The sequence below is a fragment of the Kogia breviceps genome, chromosome 12, assembly GCF_026419965.1.
Source record: "Kogia breviceps isolate mKogBre1 chromosome 12, mKogBre1 haplotype 1, whole genome shotgun sequence".
NCBI lineage: Eukaryota > Metazoa > Chordata > Mammalia > Artiodactyla > Physeteridae > Kogia > Kogia breviceps.
Window position 1 is genome coordinate 81419054 of NC_081321.1, and position 24881 is coordinate 81443934.

At 41.1% G+C, this 24881-nt stretch overlaps 1 protein-coding gene across 4 annotated transcripts in view; it reads right to left on the reverse strand.

Moving 5' to 3' along the window:
• The window catches only part of ANKS1B (ankyrin repeat and sterile alpha motif domain containing 1B), a 1077938-nt gene that overhangs the window by 38171 nt on the left and 1014886 nt on the right, over window positions 1-24881 (reverse strand). For all 4 annotated transcript variants that reach the window (XM_067009945.1, XM_067009946.1, XM_067009948.1 and 1 more), the window contains 3 exons: window positions 20180-20308; window positions 17998-18069; window positions 806-892 (listed from right to left, as the gene is read on the reverse strand). In XM_067009945.1, coding sequence (XP_066866046.1) covers window positions 806-892; window positions 17998-18069; window positions 20180-20308 — 288 coding nt within the window. The remainder of the gene's footprint in view (window positions 1-805; window positions 893-17997; window positions 18070-20179; window positions 20309-24881) is intronic.

The window sequence follows — 24881 nt, forward strand, 5'->3', positions numbered from 1 at the left end:
TTGGAGGAGGAGCAAGTCAGGTTTGAATTTATGGAGGGTGAGAGTGGTCGTACCTGAGTCTTCTAGCCTAGCACCTGCACTCTGTCATCTTTGCCAAGAAAGGACACTTTTTAAGTAAAATGCAACCCAGATGTCTACACTCCACCTTAGGGCCCACAAGCTGTTCCCACTGTGAGCACAAAGTCACTGCAGAGTCACAGCACAGCCTGAGCTTCTTTTCTGATTGTGTCTCTGAAGAAAACAATACAGTTGGAACCCTCGCTTCCACCAATAGTTGAGAACGAAATGCAATTATATGATGTAAACGTCAGAGCATGGGTCCCTTGTGTCAGGTATTCATTACATACATCAAAAGAAAGGACAGGCCTATCTCTGGAGAAATGAAAAGACAAATGTTCTAGCCCTTCACCTGGTAACAAACACTTCCTCTGAAGTGTTTGAATGATGACACTGGTACATTTTCACACTAGACATGATTTTTTTTTCTGTTTTAATATTCTCTGGATCCAAAGGGACATGCCAGATACTGAGTGGCCACAGTCTACTAAGGAAGGTACCACGGAAAAGTGAAAACAAAATATGTGTAGGAATCCTAGATCAAGCCCCCAAATGCTATGTGCGCATCTGTGTGTGTGTGTGTGTGTGTGTGTGTGTGTGTGCGCACAGTTGTTTTAGGGAGCATGAAAGTCAGGGGTGAGGAGTGACTAAAATAGGGGATGTTGGGTATGATGGGAAGCAAAGGATTTTAGATCATTTACTCAGGACTGTATCTGGTGTCTAAAACAAAGAGAGATGCGGTACCCACCTTATTTGTTGCATCAATAAATTTGACTCCTTTATATGAGACGGAAAGAATAATAGTAGGGACCTTCTTCATTTGCTCTGTAGACTTCTGAAATTAAAATTAGAAAGCTATTAGAGCAGTCTGTGTTCCATGGCAACTGTAGCACATAATTCTTTCTCTTGAAAGATAAAAATGAGCTCAAGTTAAAAACAATACACACACACATCAAACACACACCAAACACACTCTAATTTAAATGTATGTCTCTCTTCTCCTGGGCTTAGCTATGGTTTGGGTTTATAAAGTATCTGCTTTGCACTTGAGGATTTAAAAAGAGCTTGTTCCGCTGCTTCATGTGGGTGAAGGAATACGCCCTTTAACTGACCCCAAGGGGAGAAATGAACAGCTCTGTCCCCTGTGCAATTTCAAACGACTATTCTTTTGACTAGAGTTAAGCCATGTCAGACTGAACTCTAAGGATGAGTTTAGCATTAACAAAATACATGCCACCTCTCCCCATTTCTTCCTAGTCTCTCTCTTTCTTCAAGGCCCAAGGCATGCCTGAATACGTACTTAAGATAGGGATTTAAAATACATCATTGCGGGGACTTCCCTGGTGGTCCAGTGGTTAAGACTTTGCCTTCCAATGCACAGGGTGTGGGTTTGATCCCTGGTCGGGGAGCTAAGATCCCACATGCCTCGCGGCCCAAAAACCAAAACATAAAAACAGAAGCAATATTGTAGCAAATTCAATAAAGACTTTAAAAATGGTCCACATCAAAGAGATCTTTAAAAAAAACACATCATTGTGAATTTTTCTTGGACCTGGCCAAATCTATAAAAGCTGATAGTTTACAGCAGAAATGCTCATGGCCACATAGGATATAATACCACTCCGTGACAACTGAGACCTCCGGAGACAGGCTGTATTTTCAGCCACAGCAAAACCGGACAGTGCAGGCAGCCTACTTTATCATTCAGAGCTGCTGTAATCCCTTAAGCTAAGTTCTTACGATAGATGTTCACAATGGCTGAATGTGCTTACAGCTTGCAGTTTCTACAGTTTTATGCATCTGCAAAAAGTTTCTCTGTAATTTAGCATCTGCCTTTACTGGTTAGTTTCTTCATTCATCACAGGTCACTCACAGTCTGTTTACTTCATTTCCTCCTGTGGATACTCCTAATAATCACATTAAACATCAAGAAGAACCTACCTGACAGTTAGCCTGATGGATTTTCCAGACAAGACAGGTGAGAACATAATAGGAGAGAAAATACATACAAAGGTGAGAGGAAACCATTTCAGTAATTCACAGCACAGACTCATTAAACAGTAAAGAGAATAGGCTCTACAGATACATGTTGATGCAGCGAAACTGTTATTTTAGAGGTTACTGCAGGCTTTTCCAGACCCTGTCTCTCCTCTGCTTTTACTGTTTTCTCATCGTTCTGTTTATTGCAATGCACAGTCTTATTATGACTGACATGCAAGAGCCTTCTGCTTTGAGTGTTCCACAACCAGTTGTCTTATGTATATTAAAGAAACCGAAAAAATACGAACTTTCTTGACTGCTTCATATATACTACCCATTTTCCATTTTTAAACTCTGAAAATGTGACCAGAATGAAAGAAGGTTGGATAGTGTGAATGAAACTCATTGAACTCAATAATGATCATTATATTTCATCTTTCCCTTGAGCCATGGAAAAGGTGCTTCACATTTTCCTGGTTGTTTTTGACACATCTTTTTGATAGCTACTATATCCGTGTCAAAGATAAAGAAAATGGATTACTGAGAGTATTACTATTTAATATTAACTGCTTCATATAGTATAGAAAAAAGAAGCTCCCTCGAAGTGCTTTTAAACTAGTTTTAAAATTACCCAGATTTGGGCCTCCCTGGTGGCGCAGTGGTTGAGAGTCCGCCTGCCATTGCAGGGGACGCGGGTTCGTGCCCCGGTCCGGGAAGATCCCACATGCCGCGGAGCGTATGGGCCCGTGAGCCATGGCCGCTGGGCCTGCGCGTCCGGAGTCTGTGCTCCGCAACGGGAGAGGCCGCAACAGTGAGAGGCCCGTGTACCGCACACACAAAAATAATAAATAAATAAATAAATAAAATACCCAGACTCAACAGTTTTCTTTTGTGATTGCCAAAAAGAGATATTATGAGACTGTAATGTAAGGAGAGATACTTTTATCTTTTTTAATGCTTTATCCAACCAACCCTTAACAATGTGCAAGATAAAGCGAAGGCAAAGCTAGAGGAAGTAACATGCAGTGTGCTGATTGTAAGGCAAGGCCGTGGGCTGAATCTGTAGAGAGGGGGCAGGAACAGGCAGTGGTTTGGTGGACTGAATGTGTGTGTGTGTATGTGTATGTGTATGTGTGTATGTGTGTGTGTGTGTGTGTGTGTGTGTGTGTGTGAAGAATTCTTTGCAGAGAGTAACAATGGGTTTCAACGAACCACCTCGCTCATGTCTTGCTGCGAATACATTCTCGTGGACAGATCTATCTGTAACATGAAATACTATACACCCAACCTAAGGTTAAAATACCAACGTTTCATGTAGTATCAAGAAAATCCCCCTAAAGAAAAGAGAAAAACCCATTTGTCATTCATTCAGCAATTGAGTGGTTATACTAGGTAGGTGGCCCATGTGCTGGAAAAATGCAGAGTCTTCTTTGGGGGATGTGACACAGACCTCAGATTGTGTGCAGACTCTGGCCTGCTGAAAGTGGTTGTCTAGTGCAGTGTTGAGAAGGATTCTGAGCCTGTGTCTGGGCTCCGTCGTAAAGAGGGCTGGGAACGGCGTCTGCCATGGGCGAGGGAGAGGAAGGAGAAGTACATGAAGTACACCTCACCATTCCTGGCTTGGTCTGATACAGAGAGCAGCTACAACGCACATGTTGACAAATGTGACAGAGATGTGGACAGAATGCTTCCAGAGTGCTGAGCAGGAAGAGGCCCACTGTGCATGAGGGAGTGGGCAAGTCCTCATCCATTCATCCAACCAACACCAGCTGCTACGGGTGACTGGCCGGGCTCTTAAAGGTTGGGTGGGAATTTTCCATGTGGCAGAAGAGGACACAGAGGCCGTTTTAGCCGCAGAATCAACACACACATAAACATCTGGAAACGAGAAATAATATAGTGGGTTTGGGTAATTGGTGGGAGATGAGGCTGGTACAATAGGTTTGGAAGACTGTGACTTACTCCACCAAGCTGGGATCCACTGGAAGCTTTTCAGCAGGGACCAGATCGCTGTTGCAGAAAGATAGTTCTGGTGGTTGGATGGACGGGAACAGCTAGAGGCTGAATGCAGGGAGGCAGGAAGCTGTGGTGTAAATTCAATGGAGAGAACCTAAGCACCTGAGTTGAAGCAGATGCTCTGGAGAATGGAAGGGGAGCCACCATTCTGATAAGGAAGAATCAAGAGGATCTGCTGACTGATCTGGACAGAAGATGGGAGAGCAGGAGGATACCGCGGACAAAGAGGCCATCAGCCGAGATAAGGAACACTGGAGGGGAAGGTGCTTTTGCACGAAACCCTCCTGAACGTGATTATCAGTTTGATAATCAGGTGGGGATGTCCAGTGGGAAACTGGAAATAAGAATCAGATCTGGAAATCCAAGCACATGGAGGGGGTGGCTGAGGATATGGGAGCAGATAAAGTGGCTCAAAGAGTGAACTAGAGGAGGTCTAAGAATCACCCCTCAGGGGATGGTTAATACTTAAGAAATGGGTAAGAAGAGTCAATGAAGGAACCTGAAACCTGACAGCAGTATCACAAGTCAAGAAGAAGATTCCTTAGAAGGTGGGAGCAGTGCCTGATGCCAGGAGGACTAAAAAGGCCTTGAAAATCGGTGCCTAGCACAGCGGCTGGCACACATAGGAGTGGCTGCTACTTTTACTGGGTTTTCTGGGTGAAACCCCTGGTTTGGGCAAGTAGAAAAATTTGTTGCCGATTTTATCAAGAGCAGCTTCAGGACAATGGTGACAGCAGACACAGAAAAGAGCACGGTGCAATGAATGCCAAGAGGGGGACCAGAGAGCTAGAAAGACAGGCAGGTCAGGACACAGGCTCTTAGGCTGAAATGAGGGCATCGGTGGTGATTTCTGTCCTGATACAAAGATTTCACATCGTATGTCCATCCAAGATGAACGAAGAAGAAAAGAAAAAGGATGGTCATTTCTTTCTCTTTCGTGGGCGGCAGGAATCCCTGCTTTCCTAACTGGAGGCTGCACTGGGGTCCCAACGATGCAGGCTGTGCACAGGCCTCTAGGAATGGCGGTATTGGGGGTGGCCACAGGTTCCAACCTGCAGCCCCAACTGTACTTCTTTTTCCACTGAGTCAAGATAAGAAGATGATGGATCTGGCCAGCCAGAGTTCAAAGGGGCTGTGGGAGGTCTTCAGGGTAATGCACCTCTGTTAAGGCGATTATATTTCTATAAGAGATACGGATCCAACCTCTCTCTGGACTCTAGAATCTAGAGGATTTTCTGATGGTGTACTTTACAGAGCTTTAGAGAGGTCTATTCACACATAATTTTAATGAAAGATGAAAGCGCACAGAAAGAAGGTAAATATACTGAGTCTTCACTGGCTAACCAGGGAGGCAAGAAATCCAATAAGCGCTTCATTTTAGGAAGGCTTTTTCAGATATCAAAATGTGAGCTCGGAGCTTCAGCCTGATCCCAGGCAGCTGAAGTCCCACCCTCCCCACCTTCTCTTCAGTGTTGTAATCACCTTCTTCTTCTGCCCAGGGACAAAGGCACCTAGTCCGGACACCACTGCTCAGGTTACAAAGCATCTGCTCTCAGGCAGCTTGGTTTCTATGACCTATCTTCATGCTTTGCTGTTTCTGGATGGTGAATACTCCCATATGTGTATGTTACACACTGAAGCTTTATTTATTTGTATAAACAGAATTCTCTTCTTCAGGCCCATTTCCTCAGTAAAATGCTCAGGGCAAACTTTCTTTTGCGGTTCCCTTTTGTTTCTAGTTGCTTTTTACTACGGCCCACTCTGTGGAATTTCTGAGGTTTCCCAGAGCTCTCAAATCCCCGCCTTTCAGTGCGGGCTTCACAGGAGAGACTAATTTGTAATGAGGACCTGACCTCTGCATACCTAATCAGCTCCGTACTCACGGGTAATGCCCCAAATTAACTTAACCTTTGCAGCATCTTGTTCTCCCACTGAAAGCTGAAAGAATATAGTGATATTCCATTGTATTTTCTTCACAATTTCCCGAATTAAGATAATCATCCTTTTATTATTCTAAGAGAAACAGTATTTAGTTATACAGAGATGTTACATTGCTGAAACCTAAAATAAAATGCAACTTTTGAATCTTCAATTTAAAGCCAGCCCTTTATTTAGCACTTGGATTTGTGTTGTTTTTAAGCATCATACAGAACAGGGATCATAATTTTCTATCTGGAGGTGGACACCTGAAATATTGTTCGTAATAGGAAAAGTAACTGAACACTTTTGAGCATTTTTTTTGTTTTTCAAGAGGGATTTTTGGATTCACCAAGGAATGAATCAACCTTGGTGAATCCCAAAATTCACCATCTTTTTTCTTTTCCTTTCAAATTACAAATTATGAACTGCTTGGAGTATTTGTATCAAGTAAGAATTTGCCGTTGAGCTTTTGTTCTAGCCTTACAGCACACACTGAAAATATCAATAGTTTCTCATTTTCTAACGCAGAATCAACAGTATGAGAATATCCTTGTGAGACTGCAGGGACCTTTGCATCTCAGAGCAGGACGTTCACAAGTGTGAATGAGAGCAGAGAGGTTTATAACTGGGACTGGAAACACTTCAGTTGTGAGCTGTAATGTGGGGTTTGAGTCCTGAGTGACACTTATACTCTTAACAGGAATCAACTGTGCCCAGTAATCAGCACAGAGAGAAAAAAATCAGCACAGAGAGAAAAAAGAGTGAGGCAGTCCACGGGGAGGAGGTCACTGACTCTTCATTCTTACAATACCCCGATAATTGTCAGGGTATTTTAAGCACAGACTGGCACAGATTTCCCAATGGTCTACTGACATCCAACTTAGTGCATATTTTAACCTACACACGGCTACCCTGAGAACGCTTTCTAGTTAGATATTCAGTGCTGAGTCATAACTATTAATTTTGCCATATAATATTTTCCTTACTTTCAACACTTAATTATTATATTCAGTTTCAGCAAGTAAATTAAAATAGGATCAAACGATTATGTTTGGTAGCCTCAAGTGACTTTCAAATGATTAAAAAAAATACACCAAACAAGCAATATTGTGGTGATTTTGTATGCAGCAAAACCAGCTACGTTGCGGGGGTTATTAAGAGAGAAAAAACAGACCGCAAATCAGCCATTTAAAATGAACTCTTACCCTTTGGAGCTCAGTGTCAAGGTCACTTTCTGGGGAAAGCTCGGTTTCAAAGTCACTTTCCGGCCTCCCAGCTGACGGGACAGCTTGCCTTTTGCTCCCCCCGCCTGCTCTGTGAGCCTCTGCCATCCCTCGGCGTCCGGCGTCCGCTGCTCTGGGGTGGGGCTGACTGCTCCGCTCACACACCTGAGGATGGCCCACACCTTTCTCGATTTGTCTCGCTTATAATGACTAAGCACATGGTCTCAGGTGAACCCTATGAAGTTGCCATTTTTAAAGGTCAAAAATGGCTAAATATCAGCAATTTCATAGGGTTTGATCTAAAAGCTGCTGAAATCCATGATTGTTAAAGGAATGAGCAAATGAATTAATGTACAGCAACGAGGAAGAAGCCAGTTTTATAAAGAAGAACCACTGTCCCAGCCTCTCGACACACGGAGAACTCAGGAGACTTTTCAGAGAGCCGAGGTACTCAGAGCCAGGCATGGAGGCCTTTGAAGAACTTGGAGGAGAACCATGGATGTGACTAGAGGTGCACCAAGAGATTCCCATGGCGTGGCAAACGTGTCCCAGATCTTGTGAAGTTCAGCTTCAAGGAGGGAAGGGTTAGGAGTTCGTTTTGGCAACAGGATATTGGCTCAAACTGCAAGCAGTGAGATGAGAAGGAAAGACTTCTCGAGAGGACCGAATGATTATTAGGGACAGCTGGGAAGTTTCTCTATCTGGCCTTTAATAACAGTTTCCCTCAACTGTCCCTAATGACTTAGGGGTAAGTCTCATTTGGCTGGAAAGTGAGGGTAAATGACCTCTCAAGGGCTTTTCTGGTCACAAGGACTCTGACCCAAAGGCTGGGCGAATACAGAGCCTAAGTAAGGCCACGTGACAAGAAGAGACGGTGGGCAAGCAGCAGCCATTCAAACTCCTCCTCCGGCATAAGACTCGGCTATCGTACTGCGGAGTAACTCACACACCCTGGCCAGGTCTGCATGGCACAAAGCAATGCCCTCTATGTCTATTCCTCTGGCCCTGGCGGGTATCCAGGCACTGTAGCAGACGGTTCTGCCAGGATAGCCTATCTACACCGCAGCCTTACTGGAATGCCCAGTGGACCAAGGCGGTGGTTCTCAAACTTTCGAGAGCATTCAAATAACATGGAGTGCTTGGTACATAACAGACTGTTGGGTGCCACCCCTAGAGTTTCTGATTCAGGAAGCACCTCAGACCGAATGTTTGCATCCCCCCCAAAGTTCATTTGTTGGACCCTAACGCCAATGTGATGGTATTGGGAGGTGGGGCCTTTGCGAGGTGCTTAGGTCATAAGGGTGGAGCCCTCATGAATGGGATTATGTGTTTATAAAAGAGGCCTGAAAGAGCTCACTTGCCCCCTCTGCCAGGAGGGCATGGTGAAAAGACGGCCATCTATGAACCAGGAAAAGTGCCCTCGCCAGATACCAAATCTGCCAGTGCCTTGATCTTGGACTTCCCAGCCTCCAGAGCTCTGAGACATACATTTCTCCCAGTATACGGCAGTTCTGTTCCAGCAGCCCAAACAGACTGAGACCGTAAGTCTGTGGCAGGGCCTAAGATTCTGCATTTCTAACAAGTTCCCAGACGCTGCTAATGCTGCCAGTCTGGGGACCACACTTTGAGAACTTCTGCTCTAAAGACGCAGTTGATCAATTTGATTGAAAGTCACTGGCAGAACTGTTCTCTGCTGCTATACATATAGACTCAGTTGTATTGCATCTTAACATTAATTCAGAGACATTACTTTATCAAAACACACTATGCTCCACTTGACAAGTGATTTCCAAAAATCCTTAGTTAGATCAAAAGTAAATTAGATAGCTAGTGGGAAGCTGCCGCATAGCACAGGGAGATCACCTCTGTGCTTTGTGACCACCTAGAGGGGTGGGGTAGGGAGGGTGGGAGGGAGGGTGATGCAAGAGGGAAGAGATATGGGAACATATGTATATGTATAACTGATTCAGTTTGTTGTAAAGGAAAAACTAACACACTATTGTAAAACAATTATACTCCAATAAAGATGTTAAAAAAATAAAAAATTAAAAAAAAAAAATCCTTAGTTAGCAGTTAGCTGCAGCTCTTGGTCTTCAGAGCAATTAACAAGTATTATTTAATTCACCCTTGGTTCCTCGGGGACTGTGAAAGGATAAAACATTTTGCACATAAAATAAAGAGTTTTGGGTCCTGAAGACAGATTCTAGAGTTATGTCTAGAATAGATGTTGACCAGATAGAGCTGATAAGCCCAGAGGCCGTGCTGGAGATGTATGTTTTCTCGTAAAAGTTCCCCAGTTCACCCTCAACTAGGAACACGTCCAAGATATTGTTATGCCCCTGAGAGGTGTGTGACAAGCAAACATCAACGCGTCTTCTTGGACTGCTTCTGGGAGTACAAACTGGAACTATGTTTTCGTAAGGCAGTTTGGCGATACTTAGAGTTTCAAGATGTGTATACTCTTTGAACCAGTCACTCTACATTTAGTGGCTTATTCTAAAACATAATCAGACCAGCTGCAAAAGACTTAGGTATAGGGATGTTACCCAAAGTATTGGTTGTAATTGGAAAAAATTGAAAATGACCTAAGGACCAAAAAGGGGAACTGGTTAAATAAGTTTGGTTCAGTTATGGATTGGAATATTGTTCAACCAGTGCAAATAATATTGGGGATGAATAGTTATTAGAATAAAAATGTTTCAAAATATATTGTATTTAAAAATAGATTATAGGGCTTCCCTGGTGGCGCAGTGGTTGAGAATCCGCCTGCCGATGCAGGAGACGCGGGTTCGTGCCCTGGTCCGGGAAGATCCCACGTGCCGCGGAGCAACTAAGCCCGTGAGCCATGGCCGCTAGGCCTGCGCGTCCGGAGCCTGTGCTCCGCAACGGGAGAGGCCACAGCAGTGAGAGGCCCGCATACCGCAAAAAAAAAAAAAAAAAAAAAATAGATTATAAACAGGCTCAGAATATTTCCATTTTTTGTAGAAAAGTGATGCTTATAAATGCATAACTAATCAGTCTGGAGGATTATGTACAAACGAGGCGTTAACAGAGGGGTGTGTATACCACTTCTGGGTGGTAAAACTACAGTTGTTTTTATTTCTCTTTTCTATATCCCTATTTGAAAGTTGAATAATAATGAATGTGTATTGCTTTTGTAAGAAGCAAATGTAAAGTTTAAAAAATTTAAGATTTTTTAAGTTAGAAAAGTCAACTGTAAACCTGTGCAAAAACACACAGACTTTTTCAGTCTATCACATTTAAGTACAGCTTCAGTGTGTGTGTGTGTGTGTGTGTGTGTGTGTGTGTGGTGTCATCCTGAATTTATGAAGGGACCCAATGATAAGCTCCTTTCTCCAGGGCCTCCTCTACTCACTATAGTAAGAGCACAGGGGGGTATGTTTGGATTCCTGTCTTAGCTCCACCCTTTTCAAACTATGTGGCTAGGTATTTTAAGCTCCCTTTGTCTTAGTTACTTCATCTGTAAAATGGGTATGTTAATATAGCATCTCCTTTGTGGAGCTGTTGTGAGATGACATAATTCCGTGCCTAGTATGTAGTGAACATCAATAGATTTGGGCTATTACTGTTATTCTGAGGATTAATGCTTTCACTTAGCTTTTCAAAGCACAGCACCCCACTGGCAAAGGAGGGTAGAAGTAAAATCAAAATCTGTCAGCGTAACATAATAAACTCCGTGGAACATACTCGGACCGCAGTGGAATGCTGGTTGCAACAGTGAATGTTCAGCAGAACAACAGATCTGAACCAAAAACAACTGACTCACTATGTTTAGAAAGGGAGCTTCAGACAAGTGGAAATTAAAGACAGAAGAGGTGCATGACATCTTTCAGTGATGTGGAGCAGTGAGGGTGTTACATGGGAGAAAGGTCAGTAACGAGAGTAATAAAAACAAAAATAAAAAGTAAAGAGAACTGGGGTATGAAGATGATATGGGATAAGGTGATTGGGACCGTTTGGTGTTCCACTGGGTAGACTCCTAGGAAAATACAATACTCACGGAGCAAAAAGTACACACGAGCAAAGCACAGTGACAGGGGTTAGAAGGGCAGCTGTTTCATTGTGTGTATTGCTATCTTAACACACACACACAGACATACACACCACATTTACCTGCCTTGTGCAGGTATTTACCTGCCTTGTGCAGTACTTTTGAGAGAGTGAAAGATAAAACTTGATTCTTCCCTGAAACTTGGGCAACAGAAACTTTTAAAAAACAGTTGTTTTTAGGGTTTTTTTTTTCCCAGCCTGGTTCCTAAGAAGTAGTCTCTGAAATTATTTCTGAAAATGACAATTCCTCAGAGAAGGGATTTGTATGAGGACAGAAGGACTAAACATGACTTCAGTTTGAGCCTCTCCTAAGGAAAGAGGCCTCTTAATTTAACATTTCCACCGGATTCTAAAATCTACCTTTTTTCAAGCTTTCCAATCCATTCTCTGCCATTAATTTCTTTCCTTGCAAGCACAGAAAAAAAGATGGTCTTCACACTTCAACCAAGGCACAGATGATTATTTGGAAATCTATATTAAAATTCAACTTTAGAATTGTTTCCAGGTTAAAAGTTTAAAAATCATATAAAGTTAAAGGGAACAGACTCAACAGGAAGTCTGAACCATGGTGAAACTGTCTAAGCCCTCTGGGAAATAGAGGTTCACCGAAGTACATTGGAAGATTTGCTTATTCCTGACTTAAACATAATTTTAAAATATTTCCTTCCTTACATCAGAAAGGCCGATTTCTACCTTATTATAGTTGAGAACAGATATTTTTTTCTTTTTTTTTTTTTTTTAAGGGATATGTCCTTGAACGCAAACACCTGTGACACCTGTGAACATTTCTAACCATCAACTACGGGATTAGGGGAAAGTCAGATTTCAGAGTATTAAATTGAATAGAATGGCCTACCTCTTACAGTAGCAGATGTTTCCTTATGGTACATTTAATGAGGGAAGTGAGAGAGTGCTATATATTAGTGCTAAATATTCCCTGGGGCAAAACTCAGGGTTAGGGGATGGGGTATGAGTAAGTCCAGGGAGGCAAAATGGAATAGTGGGACCTCCTGTTGCCAGAACAAATCCCTCATTTCACCAAACACTGTACCTCTTAGAATCTTGAAGTGGGAGCTAATCATGCCAAAGAGAAGTGAAAGGCCCAAGCAATCTATTTATTGCTTTGTAAAGTTCAGTCCTGTGGACACATGAGTTAAAAGAGGCAACTCCCAATAGAATTAGGAACAAATTACCTCCCCTAAATATGAAATGCAAAATTACATATAACATCGTATCTACAGTGTTCCTTCATTTTTTTTCTCGCTTTTGGCAATGGGCTTTAAAAATTGGAAAGAAGAGTGCAGGGTCCCTAAGTTTCTGAATACTCTCTTACATACTGTATACACAGAAAACCAGGGTAAGGACCCCATCAGACGTGGGGAAAAACAAATGAAATAATCCAAAGCAAATCTATCCATCAATTTACTTGTTTTTCCAACGTCTGGAGGAAGAGGTCACGTGTTTTAAGATTTTACTGAGCTAGACCCTTCACAGGCATTACTTTATGGAACCATCACAGCTACTTCCTAAGGTAGCTATTATACAGCAGACCCTGGGGATACAGCACACACGGTTCCTGCCTTCTAAGGGGCACAGGGTAGGTGTAACCAGACGTCACACAGTGTGATGTCAGGTGTGACAGAGGGAAGGTTCCATGTTCTGTGGGGAATATGTTAGGGGAGCATCGTATTCAGGACCGCAGAGCTAGGATTCCTCTCAGGAATCCTTTTAGAAAGGAAGACTCTAGCTCTGAGCACAAATCTAGCTGGAAAACCCGACCAGGAACATAAAGGCAGCACTAAATGAATGTGTTCAGATTAAACGGATATCTTTTACAACTCCTCACATATTACTGATGTGTTTTACATTTTTAATTTTAAATAGACATGTTTGTAAAGCTGTCATGGGAAAGAAAATAAGCAGCCCAGTTGTACCACTAAGGTGCAAAATAATTCATAGAAATTATTCTTCCTAAAAGTATGCCTCAGTATCAAGACATGGATAGTCTCGTAGGCTTTTATTAAAAAACAACAACAACAACAACAAAACTCTAAAAGATAAGGCAAAAACTGCAATTTTACTCAAAAAATGATCAGGGTTTCTTGCAAGTTTCTATTGATTCTTTTTCACCAAACACAATTCAGAAGATAATTCTTCTGGGGAGGGGGGGAATCTTACAATGAAAACCTGCATAAAAGTGTTTACAGCAGCTCTATTCATAACTGCCAAAACTTGGAAACAACCACGATGGCCTTCAATAGGTGAATGGATAAACAAACCGTGGTACATCCACACAATGGAATATTACTCAGTGATAAAAAGAAGTGAGCTATCAAGCTACAAAAGACACAGAGGAACCTTAAATGCATTCTGCTAAGTGAAAGAAGCCAGTCTGAAAAGGCTACATACTGTATGATTCCAACTACATGACATTCTGGAAAAGACGAAACTGTGGATATAACAAAAAGGTCCGTGGTTGTCAGGCGTTACGGTAGCAGCAGAGAGAAGAGGTGAGTGGGTGGAGCACAGGGGAGTTTTAGGTTGTGAAACTATTCTGTACGGTATCGTAGTGGTGGACACATGACATTATGCACTTGTCAAAACCCCAAACACTGTATAACACAAAGAATGAACGCTGATGTAAACCATGGACTTTAGTTAATAATAATATATCAATATTGGTTCATAACTGTGACAAATGTACCACACTAATGCAAGACGTTAGTAATAGGGGAGACTGTGAGGGTGGTGGTGATGGAGGGACCTTTCTGTGCTTTATGCCCAATTTTCTTGTGAACCCAAAACTTCTCTAAAAGTTAAGTCTATTAATTAAAAAATCTTAAGACAGTTTGAAGAGGAAAGAGACTGGTTAACCTGAACAAACAAAGAGAGAAGTGATTCCATATTGTAGAATGATATGAATGACTATCACCTCACACATGTTAGTTAATTATGGTGTATTTTTAATTGAAATAATAGGTGTCTAACAGAACACCAGGAGAGTAGTGTAGAATTATCTTTAGTTTGGAACTGATGGGAGCTTAGAGATGAATAAACAGGTTTGGATAAACTCAGAAAATAACCAATCATGACTATGTGAGAAGGGAAAACTGTGTTTGGTTTCTGCTGGGGCAAACTGAACGTGTTAAAGTAAGTGTTATGGAAAAAACATTTATAGTTGCTAAGGATGCAAAAAAAATCTCCTGAAATTTTAATTTATGTTAGTACATTGGAATGTAGCCCAAATTACTACATATGTTTGTACCTAAATGGTTTAATTTAGTTGGTACTAATCTTACACACTCTTTGAGGGTTCCTAAAATTACTTCTGTATCAACATAAATGATCCACCTTTTCAGCTATTTCATTTTATTTTTATTTTTTGTTTTTTGGGGTTTTTTTTGCGGTACGCGGGCCTCTCACTGTTGTGGCCTCTCCCGTTGCGGAGCACAGGCTCCGGACGCACAGGCTCAGCGGCCATGGCTCACGGGCCCAGCTGCTCCGCGGCATGTGGGATCCTCCAGGACCGGGGCATGAACCCGTGTGTCCCCTGCATCGGCAGGCGGACTCTCAACCACTGTGCCACCAGGGAAGCCCTCAGCTATTTTTAAAACTCAGGACAATAAACGTTCCACTGGCACATGTGAGAGGTGGTACAGCCTGGGGATTCGAGTATGGGTGGTGGAGTTAGACTGCCTGGGTTCAAATCCTGGTTCCACTACTCACTGGCTCGGTGACCTGATCTTGGGCAAGTTACTTAACCTTCCTTGGCCTTTGTCTCCACGTATGGAAAGTGGGGACAATAGCAATACTTATCTCATGACTAAATGAATTAATGTACATTTCACTTGTGCAGGGACTGGCCCACAGCTCTCAAGTGTTAACTGTTATTAATCCCAATAAACTGATTTTAGGAGACCTCTCCTGATGGCAACATGAAGACACCTCTATGGCGATACTTGTGCTAATCCTAGAATTAATGTTAACGTGTTGGCCTCCTCCACTGAACTGTACTCAGTGACAGCAGGAGCCAAATTGTAGTCATCTTTGTTAACAAAACACATTTAAGGAAATAGTTCTCAGAATAAGGAACTACACTGATTTACTTCTCACTGGGAAAGAAATTTTAATTTCAGCTAAACTTCATACTGTTGAATTGACAACTTTTTTTTTTTTCAGCTGAATTGAAAGAGGAAACCAGGTAAAGTTTTAGTGCACCATACTTCGGCCCAGTGACATTACGGTATATCCATTTTAAGATCATCTGTGCCCTAAAGTATTTCCCCTGGGGAGACAAGATGACACTGGGACTTTGGGCTGAAATGCAACCATGTTGAAAAGAGAGAAGACAGCAACTGGAGGTTCAAACTGAACATTAACTGCAAGTTGAGATCCACACCATTTTTAGGTGGTGAGAGGTCTAATTCACAATTCAATAGTTCCAGATAACAGATCAAATCTGCGCTTCTGGTTTTGAAAGGCTCTGGTGAACCCAGTGAGTGCAACTTCAGCTACTGTATCAAAGACTGATGTTTATTTAATCAAGATGGGAAATAAGGGTTTATGATATCCTAAGAAGCAATAAAGTTCTTATCTTCATGTAAACTACCCAAAATAAACACCCAGGGCAGCAAACTGGAAAAACACCCCAAAGAACAGAAGACTGCCTTCTAAATAGATGGCCTTTTCATTTTAAGCAACAGACAAGTATTTAACTAAATTATTCTCCACTGAGACTATTAAAATGGTTTTGCTATCGCTGTCCAAATGGAATTTCAGATCCACTTCATTTCAAGAAATTGAAATTCAAATCACAGATTTGCTGTATTTTAAATGGTGTTATGTGCTCTATGCGCTATTTGCGCTCATTACCACATCGAAGTGGCTGGGCTCAGATGTATTAAGTCAGAGATGCCAAAGTAATTTCTTAGACATCTTCATAAATAGCTCTAAAATTATTATGAGGCTTGATGATTGAAAACCTTTCCCATTTATTTTATCATTATTATTTTTTTTGCGGTAACGCGGTCCTCTCACCGCTGTGGCCTCTCCCGTTGCGGAGCACAGGCTCCGGACGCACAGGCTCAGCGGCCATGGCTCACGGGCCCAGCCGCTCCGCGGCACGTGGGATCCTCCCGGACCGGGGCACGAACCCGTGTCCCCTGCGTCGGCAGGCGGACTCTCAACCACCGCGCCACCAGGGAAGCCCTCCCATTTCTTATTGCTCACTGGTGACATAATTTAGATCAGACAGATATTCAGTATACAAGATTCCCAGAATTATAAAACCAGGAAGAACCCTAATGGGAATCCAGTCCAATGTCCTTACTTTCTAAGAAAATGAGGCCCAGAAGAAGCAGAGGAATGTAGCAGTTAAAAGCTTGGGCTCTGGAGTCAGACAGACCCAGTCCCAGATTGGCAAGTTATTCACTGCTGGACCTTGAGAAAGTTATTTAAGCCGTCTAAGCCTCAGTTTCTCCATCTGCAAAATGGGATCAACAATTGTACTAATCTTTATAGCTTTGTAGTAAAGACTGGATGAGCTGAACACTCAAAGTATTCACAGAAGATTGGCGCACTGTAACTACTCAGTAAATGCTACCAGTTATTATTATTATGACTAAAAACTGACTCCTAAGGCAAGTAAGCAGCAACAGAACTAGAACTTGAGTTGCTGCACACGTCACAGTGTTTTTCATCTAAACACAGTACCTGGGATAAAGAAAGATTCACTGGTCCTGACAATTTAAGTATAACTACATCAAACAGAAGGATAACTGTTTCAGTTTTTCTGCTACTGAAATGATCAAAATATTAAAATGACGATTACAATACTGAGGTGTCAAATTCATGAAGATTCACATGTATTTAGCTCTTCATGAGCAATGGACATTAAATGTTTACCTTTGTAACTGTTAAATTATATGCTTTTAAGTATTTCCCACCCAAAGCTGCTCATATAAAATAAATGACAAAAGTTAGGGTTCACTTGCTAATGATCTTAAATGTGACCCTGATTAGTTGTTATATGACTAAGGCCGATATTCTTAATTTGTATCATCCGTCAGATATCACCATATCCTCTACACATCTGCTATGGAGGAAGAAGAATAGGACACATGAAAGAAAAAGGTCACATGGATCTGCAGTGTGAGTGAGAATCGGTTTGGCTAATACAGACTCCTCAAAACCCAGCAGCCACCAATCACAGACATTTGGAATTGCCATTTCTGTCCACATTGTGTCCTTATATGATTCAGCTCAGAGTTGAATGTTTTTCTTACATTAAAAAATGAATAATTAAGAAGGCTCATAAGGAATATTAGCTTTTTATAATATGCTCTCAATATTCTGCATTTGTTCATCTTTAGTTAGTTGGCAGTCTTTTCAATAAATATTCTCAGACTGTCAAGTGGGTGCTTAAAACATTTTCTTGTAGTAAACTAAAGGTCATTTTTCTCCTAATCTGGAGAATGATCAATGTATATAAAATTACTTTAAATCTTTAAAAATAAGAGTAACTGAATTAAATAGACATCAGCTCAAACTACAGTGACATAAGCTCAAATATAAAAACATGAACAAAACCCAAACACCTTTTTATATAACACCAATGTGATTCAGCAAACCAACAGATGAAGAAAATAGTAATTTGAAAAGTGGCAATTTGTATCCACAGCCAGTATTTAGTATTTCAGTGACTAGAAATAAAATTGTTTGGCAAACTTACCCGCATTTTTGCACAAGCATCTTGGGTTGATTCTGTCCCCCTGAGCTCTTTTATCAGCATAGAACCTAAATACTGAAATACAAAAAAATTTAACGATTTATGAAACACAGAATATAAATATGAGTAGCAATTTAAAAGCAGACTGTAGAAGTACTACTGGCCAGGTTTCCTGGCTGTAGGCTGCTGCATAACTTTTAAAAACTAACAGTAACTAATCCTAACAAATAAATGCACGTAGAGAGAGAATGCAGCAGAATTAAGCACAGTTCTGAAAGCTGTAAATTGCTCTTTATAATAAAACTGTAGCAGTTTCTAGAGACGCCATCTTTCAGATCATATTTAACTGTAAAACGGGGGCATCTAAAAATGTTTTCCTTTTTTTTTTTTTTTTCTGAGGCAGCTATGTCTGCAAAAATAAATCACATCACTCTCTATGTAATTACAGGGTTGTATGAGACAGCTGAGAAGCTAAGCAACATGTACCCCATTTGGACTTAGTTGGCTGCATAGGTAATTGTTAGGCTGTTCTTAGGCAGAGATGCAGTTTTGGACCTTTTTCATTCACAGCTGTGTGCCCTGTGGTTGATCCACTTGAGAACAGGCTGGGAGCGTGCGGGGAGGGGGAATGTCATTCACAGTTGTTCCACAGCCCAGATAGCTGAGTCTTTGGTGCAAACTGACACTGGAGGGGCTGAATGGGGCAGGAGAAGGATGAGAATGTCTCCTCCCAGGAATGACCAACCACTTTGCTGTTAGGCGATCGGCTCCAATACTGTCTTGGTACAAATCGTCATGCATGCTTCAAATTCTGGCTGGGGGGCAAATAGTTTTTAGCAAAATGTCTGTTTTGCCTTTCTATCAGTTGACTCCCCTTCAACCTTTTTTTTTTTTTTTTTTTTTTTTTTTGCGGTATGCGGGCCTCTCACTGTTGTGGCCTCTCCCGTTGCGGAGCACAGGCTCCGGACGCGCAGGCCTAGTGGCCATGGCTCACGGGCTTAGTTGCTCCGCGGCATGTGGGATCTTCCCGGACCAGGGCACGAACCCGTGTCTCCTGCATCGGCAGGCGGATTCTCAACCGCTGCGCCACCAGGGAAGCCCCCCTTCAACCTTTTGAAACTTCAACCGGGCTCTTTCCATTTATCATTTTTGTCTAATTCCCTTCAAAAAATAGAAAAAGCTCTCTATATTTTCCTGACATGACTGAGGAGACCCTGGCACTCTGCAAAAACTGGGTTGGGAATCAGTCCTACCGACCTGGGAGGTCCCTGACTTGAAGAGGTTGTGCAAGGGCACAGTGGCAGAGGGTTTGGTCAAAGCCTTCCAAGAAAGGCACGCTCAGAAAGGCTCAGGGATTTGGCATTTGAGCCTTGGAGGAGGGAGGCATTTCAATCCCACAGTTTTGGGAAGAACACTATTGAAATGACTCCAATGCTTCAAGATATAAGCAGTTAAAGAGGTGCAGATAGCACAGAATGAAAAAAAAAAGCCTACATTGCTGTGAGATAATCAGAAAATCCACATCTTCATTGAATTAAGGAAAATGATCGTCGTGAAATCCTTATCTTTTAAGGTATCAGGAAACTGTCCTAATTGAAACATTTAATTTTAAGAGAGACAGTTTCAATGCTGTCCTGGGTTCAGCCACTTTCCCTGCTGTAGTCATGACAGCCACCTGCCCCCAAACCAATGGTATCTTTCGAACATTTACCTGTTCATGTCATTCACAATTCTCAGCTAAGCCTGATTCTCTCTCCTATTTCAAAAAAAAAAAAAAAGCCCAGTACTGTAAGATAATCCAAATGATGACAATGAAAGAATCTGGTATTTATATAGAGCAGCAGACCCAATGTTTTGAGATTTGTAAGTGGAAATGTCTAGATGTGCTGTATTTATACTCATTTCCATTTTAAGATAGAAGTTTATCACATTTAATTTAAAATGTACAACTATATAAGAAGACAAAACAGACCTTAAGCTTACAAGATTAAAAGGGTTATAAAGCTCTATTTATTTGGACTTTCTCTGTGGCGAGAAGGCTACTTTAAGAAAAAAGAGAAGGGGAAAACATTTTAGGAATTTCAGTGATGGACATTTGGGAATACCTTCAATATAAAAGTAAACAGGTTAGAAATGTACCCTCTATCCCTGCTGGTACCCAAGTACTGAATTCTGGGTAACTTACAAAAGCTTTGTAATCACACGACTGGAAGATGAGCTTTTCCGGGTGGTGTTGCCAGTACTGCACTGGAGTTGAGGCTGTGGCTTCGTTTGGAGGTCGCAAGGTAATGGAAGGTTCTCCCCAGTCTCCTGTCTGAAAATCACATTTATTCTAGAGGTAACATGAGCAGTAGGCCAAGTTCATTCCCTATAGCTGGCCTGAGTTCATCTTATACCTGTGTGCTGTAAATGTGCAAATGTATATTACATGTTTGTTATGGTTTTATATATCTTAGCATCCTATTTCCCAAAGCTGAGTTAACTTCTGAGGTATGAAAGAAGTTGACCTATTCTATTTTTAGAATGACACCCTAAGATAAGGAATTTTAAAATAAAACATGAGTATATTCATAAATGATTTACTAATCTTCTGTTCCAACAGAAAAGAACATACAATCTTTGAAAGACTTTTCTGTTTTTAAACTTGACTATTTGAAATTTTTAGTTTGAACTGCTTTTGCATTCAGAATACACAGTTCCATAGGTTTCAGTTCCCAGTTAGGACATGGACCATGTACTCTGAATAATTTTATACCTCTGGAGAAAAGATATGGTAGGTGTGACACTAAACAGAATTTTAGAAGAAAAATGTACTAATGGATGATAGCTAGCTTCCCTCCTCTGAATTCATATGTATCAATACAATACTACTGTGGTTGTCTCGGATAAACTCAGCTACCTCCCTCTGAAAACCTAAAGCATGAATGAAGAATAAATAAATATTTAAATACCAGGTTTGGTCATACGTGCATATGCACGTATTTGGGGATCCTAATCACAAATGCAAGCACATTCCCATATGCTGGTATATCATATAGTACATAAATGTCCACAAAGACCTAAGACAGAAGGACATTCTATCATTTTAATTATCATTTTCCATGAGGTTAACCTCGATATGTTTTATTACTGTAATGGTTTAGTATGAGCGTCTATAAAGTCAAAGGCCTGTGTTGGGAGATTTCTCACTCCTTTACCTCGTAAAGATTCTGATTGTTCAAGATTTGGTTCTTTGCTGGACATAACTAAATCTAGACAACAGGCAGATTTCCAAAGCCACTCTCTTCTAACCTGGATTTGGTTGGTCTTACAGAATTATGAGAAATTACCTTTCTCAGGAGCTGGAAGAGTATAAAGAGGTCTCATGAGCTCCAAAACCGAATAAAACCTTGGCTAGAGACAAAGTTCCATAGAAGTACTGGCAAACGGGTTGACACTAGGATTTCTTAAGGAGGATTTTCAAGAAGTCTGGGATAAGAATGCCAAACTTTGGATGTAGGTGTATGTTTTGGGGGAAAAAAAGTCCATAACTTTCATTAAATTCTTTGAAATGCTCTAGAAAGTTCAAAAGGTTAAGAGCCCCAAGTCTCCAGGAATAGCTTAAATAGGATGTGTGTTTTGGGGAAGCCGACTACCATCCCAATTTTTTTTCTGTGCGGTTTGGACTTACATTACGAGGAATACGAGGTGGCTGTCATTACTGGAAAGGGTTAGGCATAGGCTTTGCCCTCTGGAAATTTCTAACTGGCTTTAAAAAACAAAAGAATTCCAGAGCCCCTTAGGAATGCAAAGGCCTTTTCACAGAGGCAGAGGAATGCACAAGCCTTTTCATGAAGCAGAGAGCCTGACGCTTTTCTCCTTAAGACGAGTGACTCCCAACCACGGGAAGAGCAAAGCGAGCCTGTATTGTCTCCCGGGCTTCTCACCAGAGCGTGTGGCCAGTCAGAAGCCTCTGCTCTGCCCTGAGCTACTCTGAGCGTTAGTTTTGTTCTAGTTGCTGATTTACTCTCACAGGGCTCCATTCTCCCATCTCCTGTCTGTTGATATTGTTAAGGCTTTATCTGGAATACTTACTTTAGCATTTTTAGACAGAAATCCTATGTTTTATGACCCATCCCTGACTAATTCTTGACTTTTTTTCTTCATGTTTATACAAACTGTTATTTCGTGAAAGCAATAACTGATTGCAATTAATTAATGAGGAGTAAGTTTTCCTCTGACTTCCTATTTTGATCTTTTCTTTTCCTTCTCTCTCAAACGTCTGGATCTTTATTATCTCTCCAGTCTTTATTTCAACTGGCTGTGATTTGCTCTTAAAAAAACTAGTATAAAATTAAAAGTGCAGAATATGAGAATTTCAATATTATTTTTTGAAGCTGAGTGTAATAACCTTTAAATAAGTTAAAACTCTGGAAACATGCAGCTGTGAGTTCTTAACTAAAAGCTTTCCCCACATCTAGCAAATCATCCTCTAATCTCCCCCCATTAATCTTTTCCCCTGTTCTCCCCCCCCCCCGCCCTTGATAAAGCGACAACAACATAGCAAACAGGTGTTGTACATTTAAGTCACAGGTAACACTGTTAACGGAACAACAGAAGTTTGCACACAACTTTGTGGAATGATGCAAAAGGAGCTGGCTGACTTCAAAAGATCCTTCGATCCAGTGTCCGCTGATGTGACAACCCAAACCAAGCATCCAATCTTCACGCTAGCCCTGTCGTCACTTAGCTGAGGTTCACCTTGGCCAAGCTCAATGGGCAGTTTTCAGAAAAGCCTGAACAGACATGGCAGGAGCTGGGGGTACCATGGGTTGCGGGACAAGGGTTGGGGGGTAGGGGTGGGGATGGGTGGGTGAAGCCGGGGCTATGGGGACATTTGAGGTGTTCGTACATTAAGCATGCAAATCATATGCAAACTCATTCTCTAATTGCTGAATTAACTCAGGCACTTTTATAATTGAATTTCAATGTGAGTTCCACATATACTTAAAGCAGAATGCTGATGCAAATATTTATATCATCCACAGAAGTTGCAGCAGCCATTCTGGGAATTACAAGCCCCAGCACACAGCACCTCAGTCTGGAGATCACTTCCATCTCTTATTTGATAACCACTTGAAGAAATTAGTGGTGCTTCCATTTAATCTGTTTCGGCAGCGCCATCATCTGCTCTCCTATGACTCCACTTTGTCCAGAAATCACAAACCACTGCTTTGAATCCAGAGCGATCTGACACACTTCCCCTGGGTGCAATGGGGGGAGATAATTATAGGGAAGAGAAACAGCATCCTTGCTTTATTTTCTTTGAGGCCCAGAAAACTTTGCTCCAGTCCAAATATTTTAAAAAATCCCCTACAGGGACTAAATCTACCTTTCTGGAAATAGAAACTGAGTTTTGTCATACTTAGTGCTATTTCCAGAAATTCGTTTTCAAACAGAGGGAAAAGTATTCTTAAAATTGAATTTATAAGGAAATAGTTTTCCTTTCTTCCTGGAAATTCATCAACTGATTTTTTTTTTTTTAACCTTAGATCTAAGAATATTTCGCAGACTCTGCTTGTACGTGTTGACTCTTCTCTTTGGAATTAATTCAGTGGGAACGGATGGACTCCTCATTACTCTATTGTAAAGGGCCGATGTGGCCTTGATCCTTGGGGTGGGATTCAGCTTCACCTGCTAGACGGACAGTAAAAACAAAAGTGCTCAGAGAACAACGGGGCCTTAGGTCTCCGTGCTTTTGGAGGCTGAATTACAGCAGGAACGAGCTATGGAGGAAAGAGGTAGAGTGGTGATAATATGGAGGAGCTGTAGAGACCAAAAAGCAGATAAGGGGTTTTGCCTCGCATATAAAATAATTTCAGTTGTGAAGCCCAGTATTAGCTCTTGTTAAATAGTACATTCGTATCTAGATTATATCTGTATTTCTTCAGGTAATTTTAAAACATTAATAATTTCCCAGTTAAAAACGCTTGTTAAATATTAAATAAAAATCAAACAGACCTAAAAAGTCTTTTGCCTGAAATAATGGTTTATAATCAAGGCTTATCTTTACTGAAAGGTAGATCTAAACATGGGTTGTGATGAAGCAATACTGTTTAATTAGAATAACAAAATAAAATCGAAAAAGCCTGGGGTAAAAGTCTGTCATACTGTAAACTGTTAGTGACTGGCAGTGCTTTTTAAAAGGCTTAAGTAATTGCAGAAGAGAAATTAAAATGATCCGAGGCACTCTTACTAAATATCTTCAGGATATTTCTTTAAAGCTTAAAATACTCAGAGGAAAACCTTTTCTTTAGGTTCAGGTACTGAATGCTCTTAGCGGTCCAAGAATTTGGCCATGGATTAAAACCTTGTTTACTTGGCATATACGTATGTATTTATTCCCTTTAAGATATATCAGTTAAACAGAGGAAAGTGTACATTATTAACTATCCCTTCAAACTCAAATAAAAATTAACCTTCCAATACGAAAGAAAAACATAATTTGAGATTAAAGTTTTAAACGGAGAATTGATTCTGCTTAACAGGTATTTGCCAACTAGAAATTCATAGCCTGCTGAGTTTGAAGGATTATAATTGGGCCATACCCAATATAATGTAATTAAGTTAAATGTCTCATACCACCAGCTGAAACCGCTAACTGAATTTAGTTATAACAAAGAAAACAATGTGCAAAATTTCAGAGATTTTTATGGGATGGCGGATTCTAAAAGGTAGTTTTTAATCTTTTCATGATTTCAAAAGGTGGTAAAACTGCAAGGTTTTAGTTCATGTGCACCAGACATATAATTCTAAAACATCATATCATTTAGCTCTCTACCCCCCAAAATGGAAACTGAAGATATCACATATTCTATATGTTCTGAGAATACAAAGGGGAAACATCA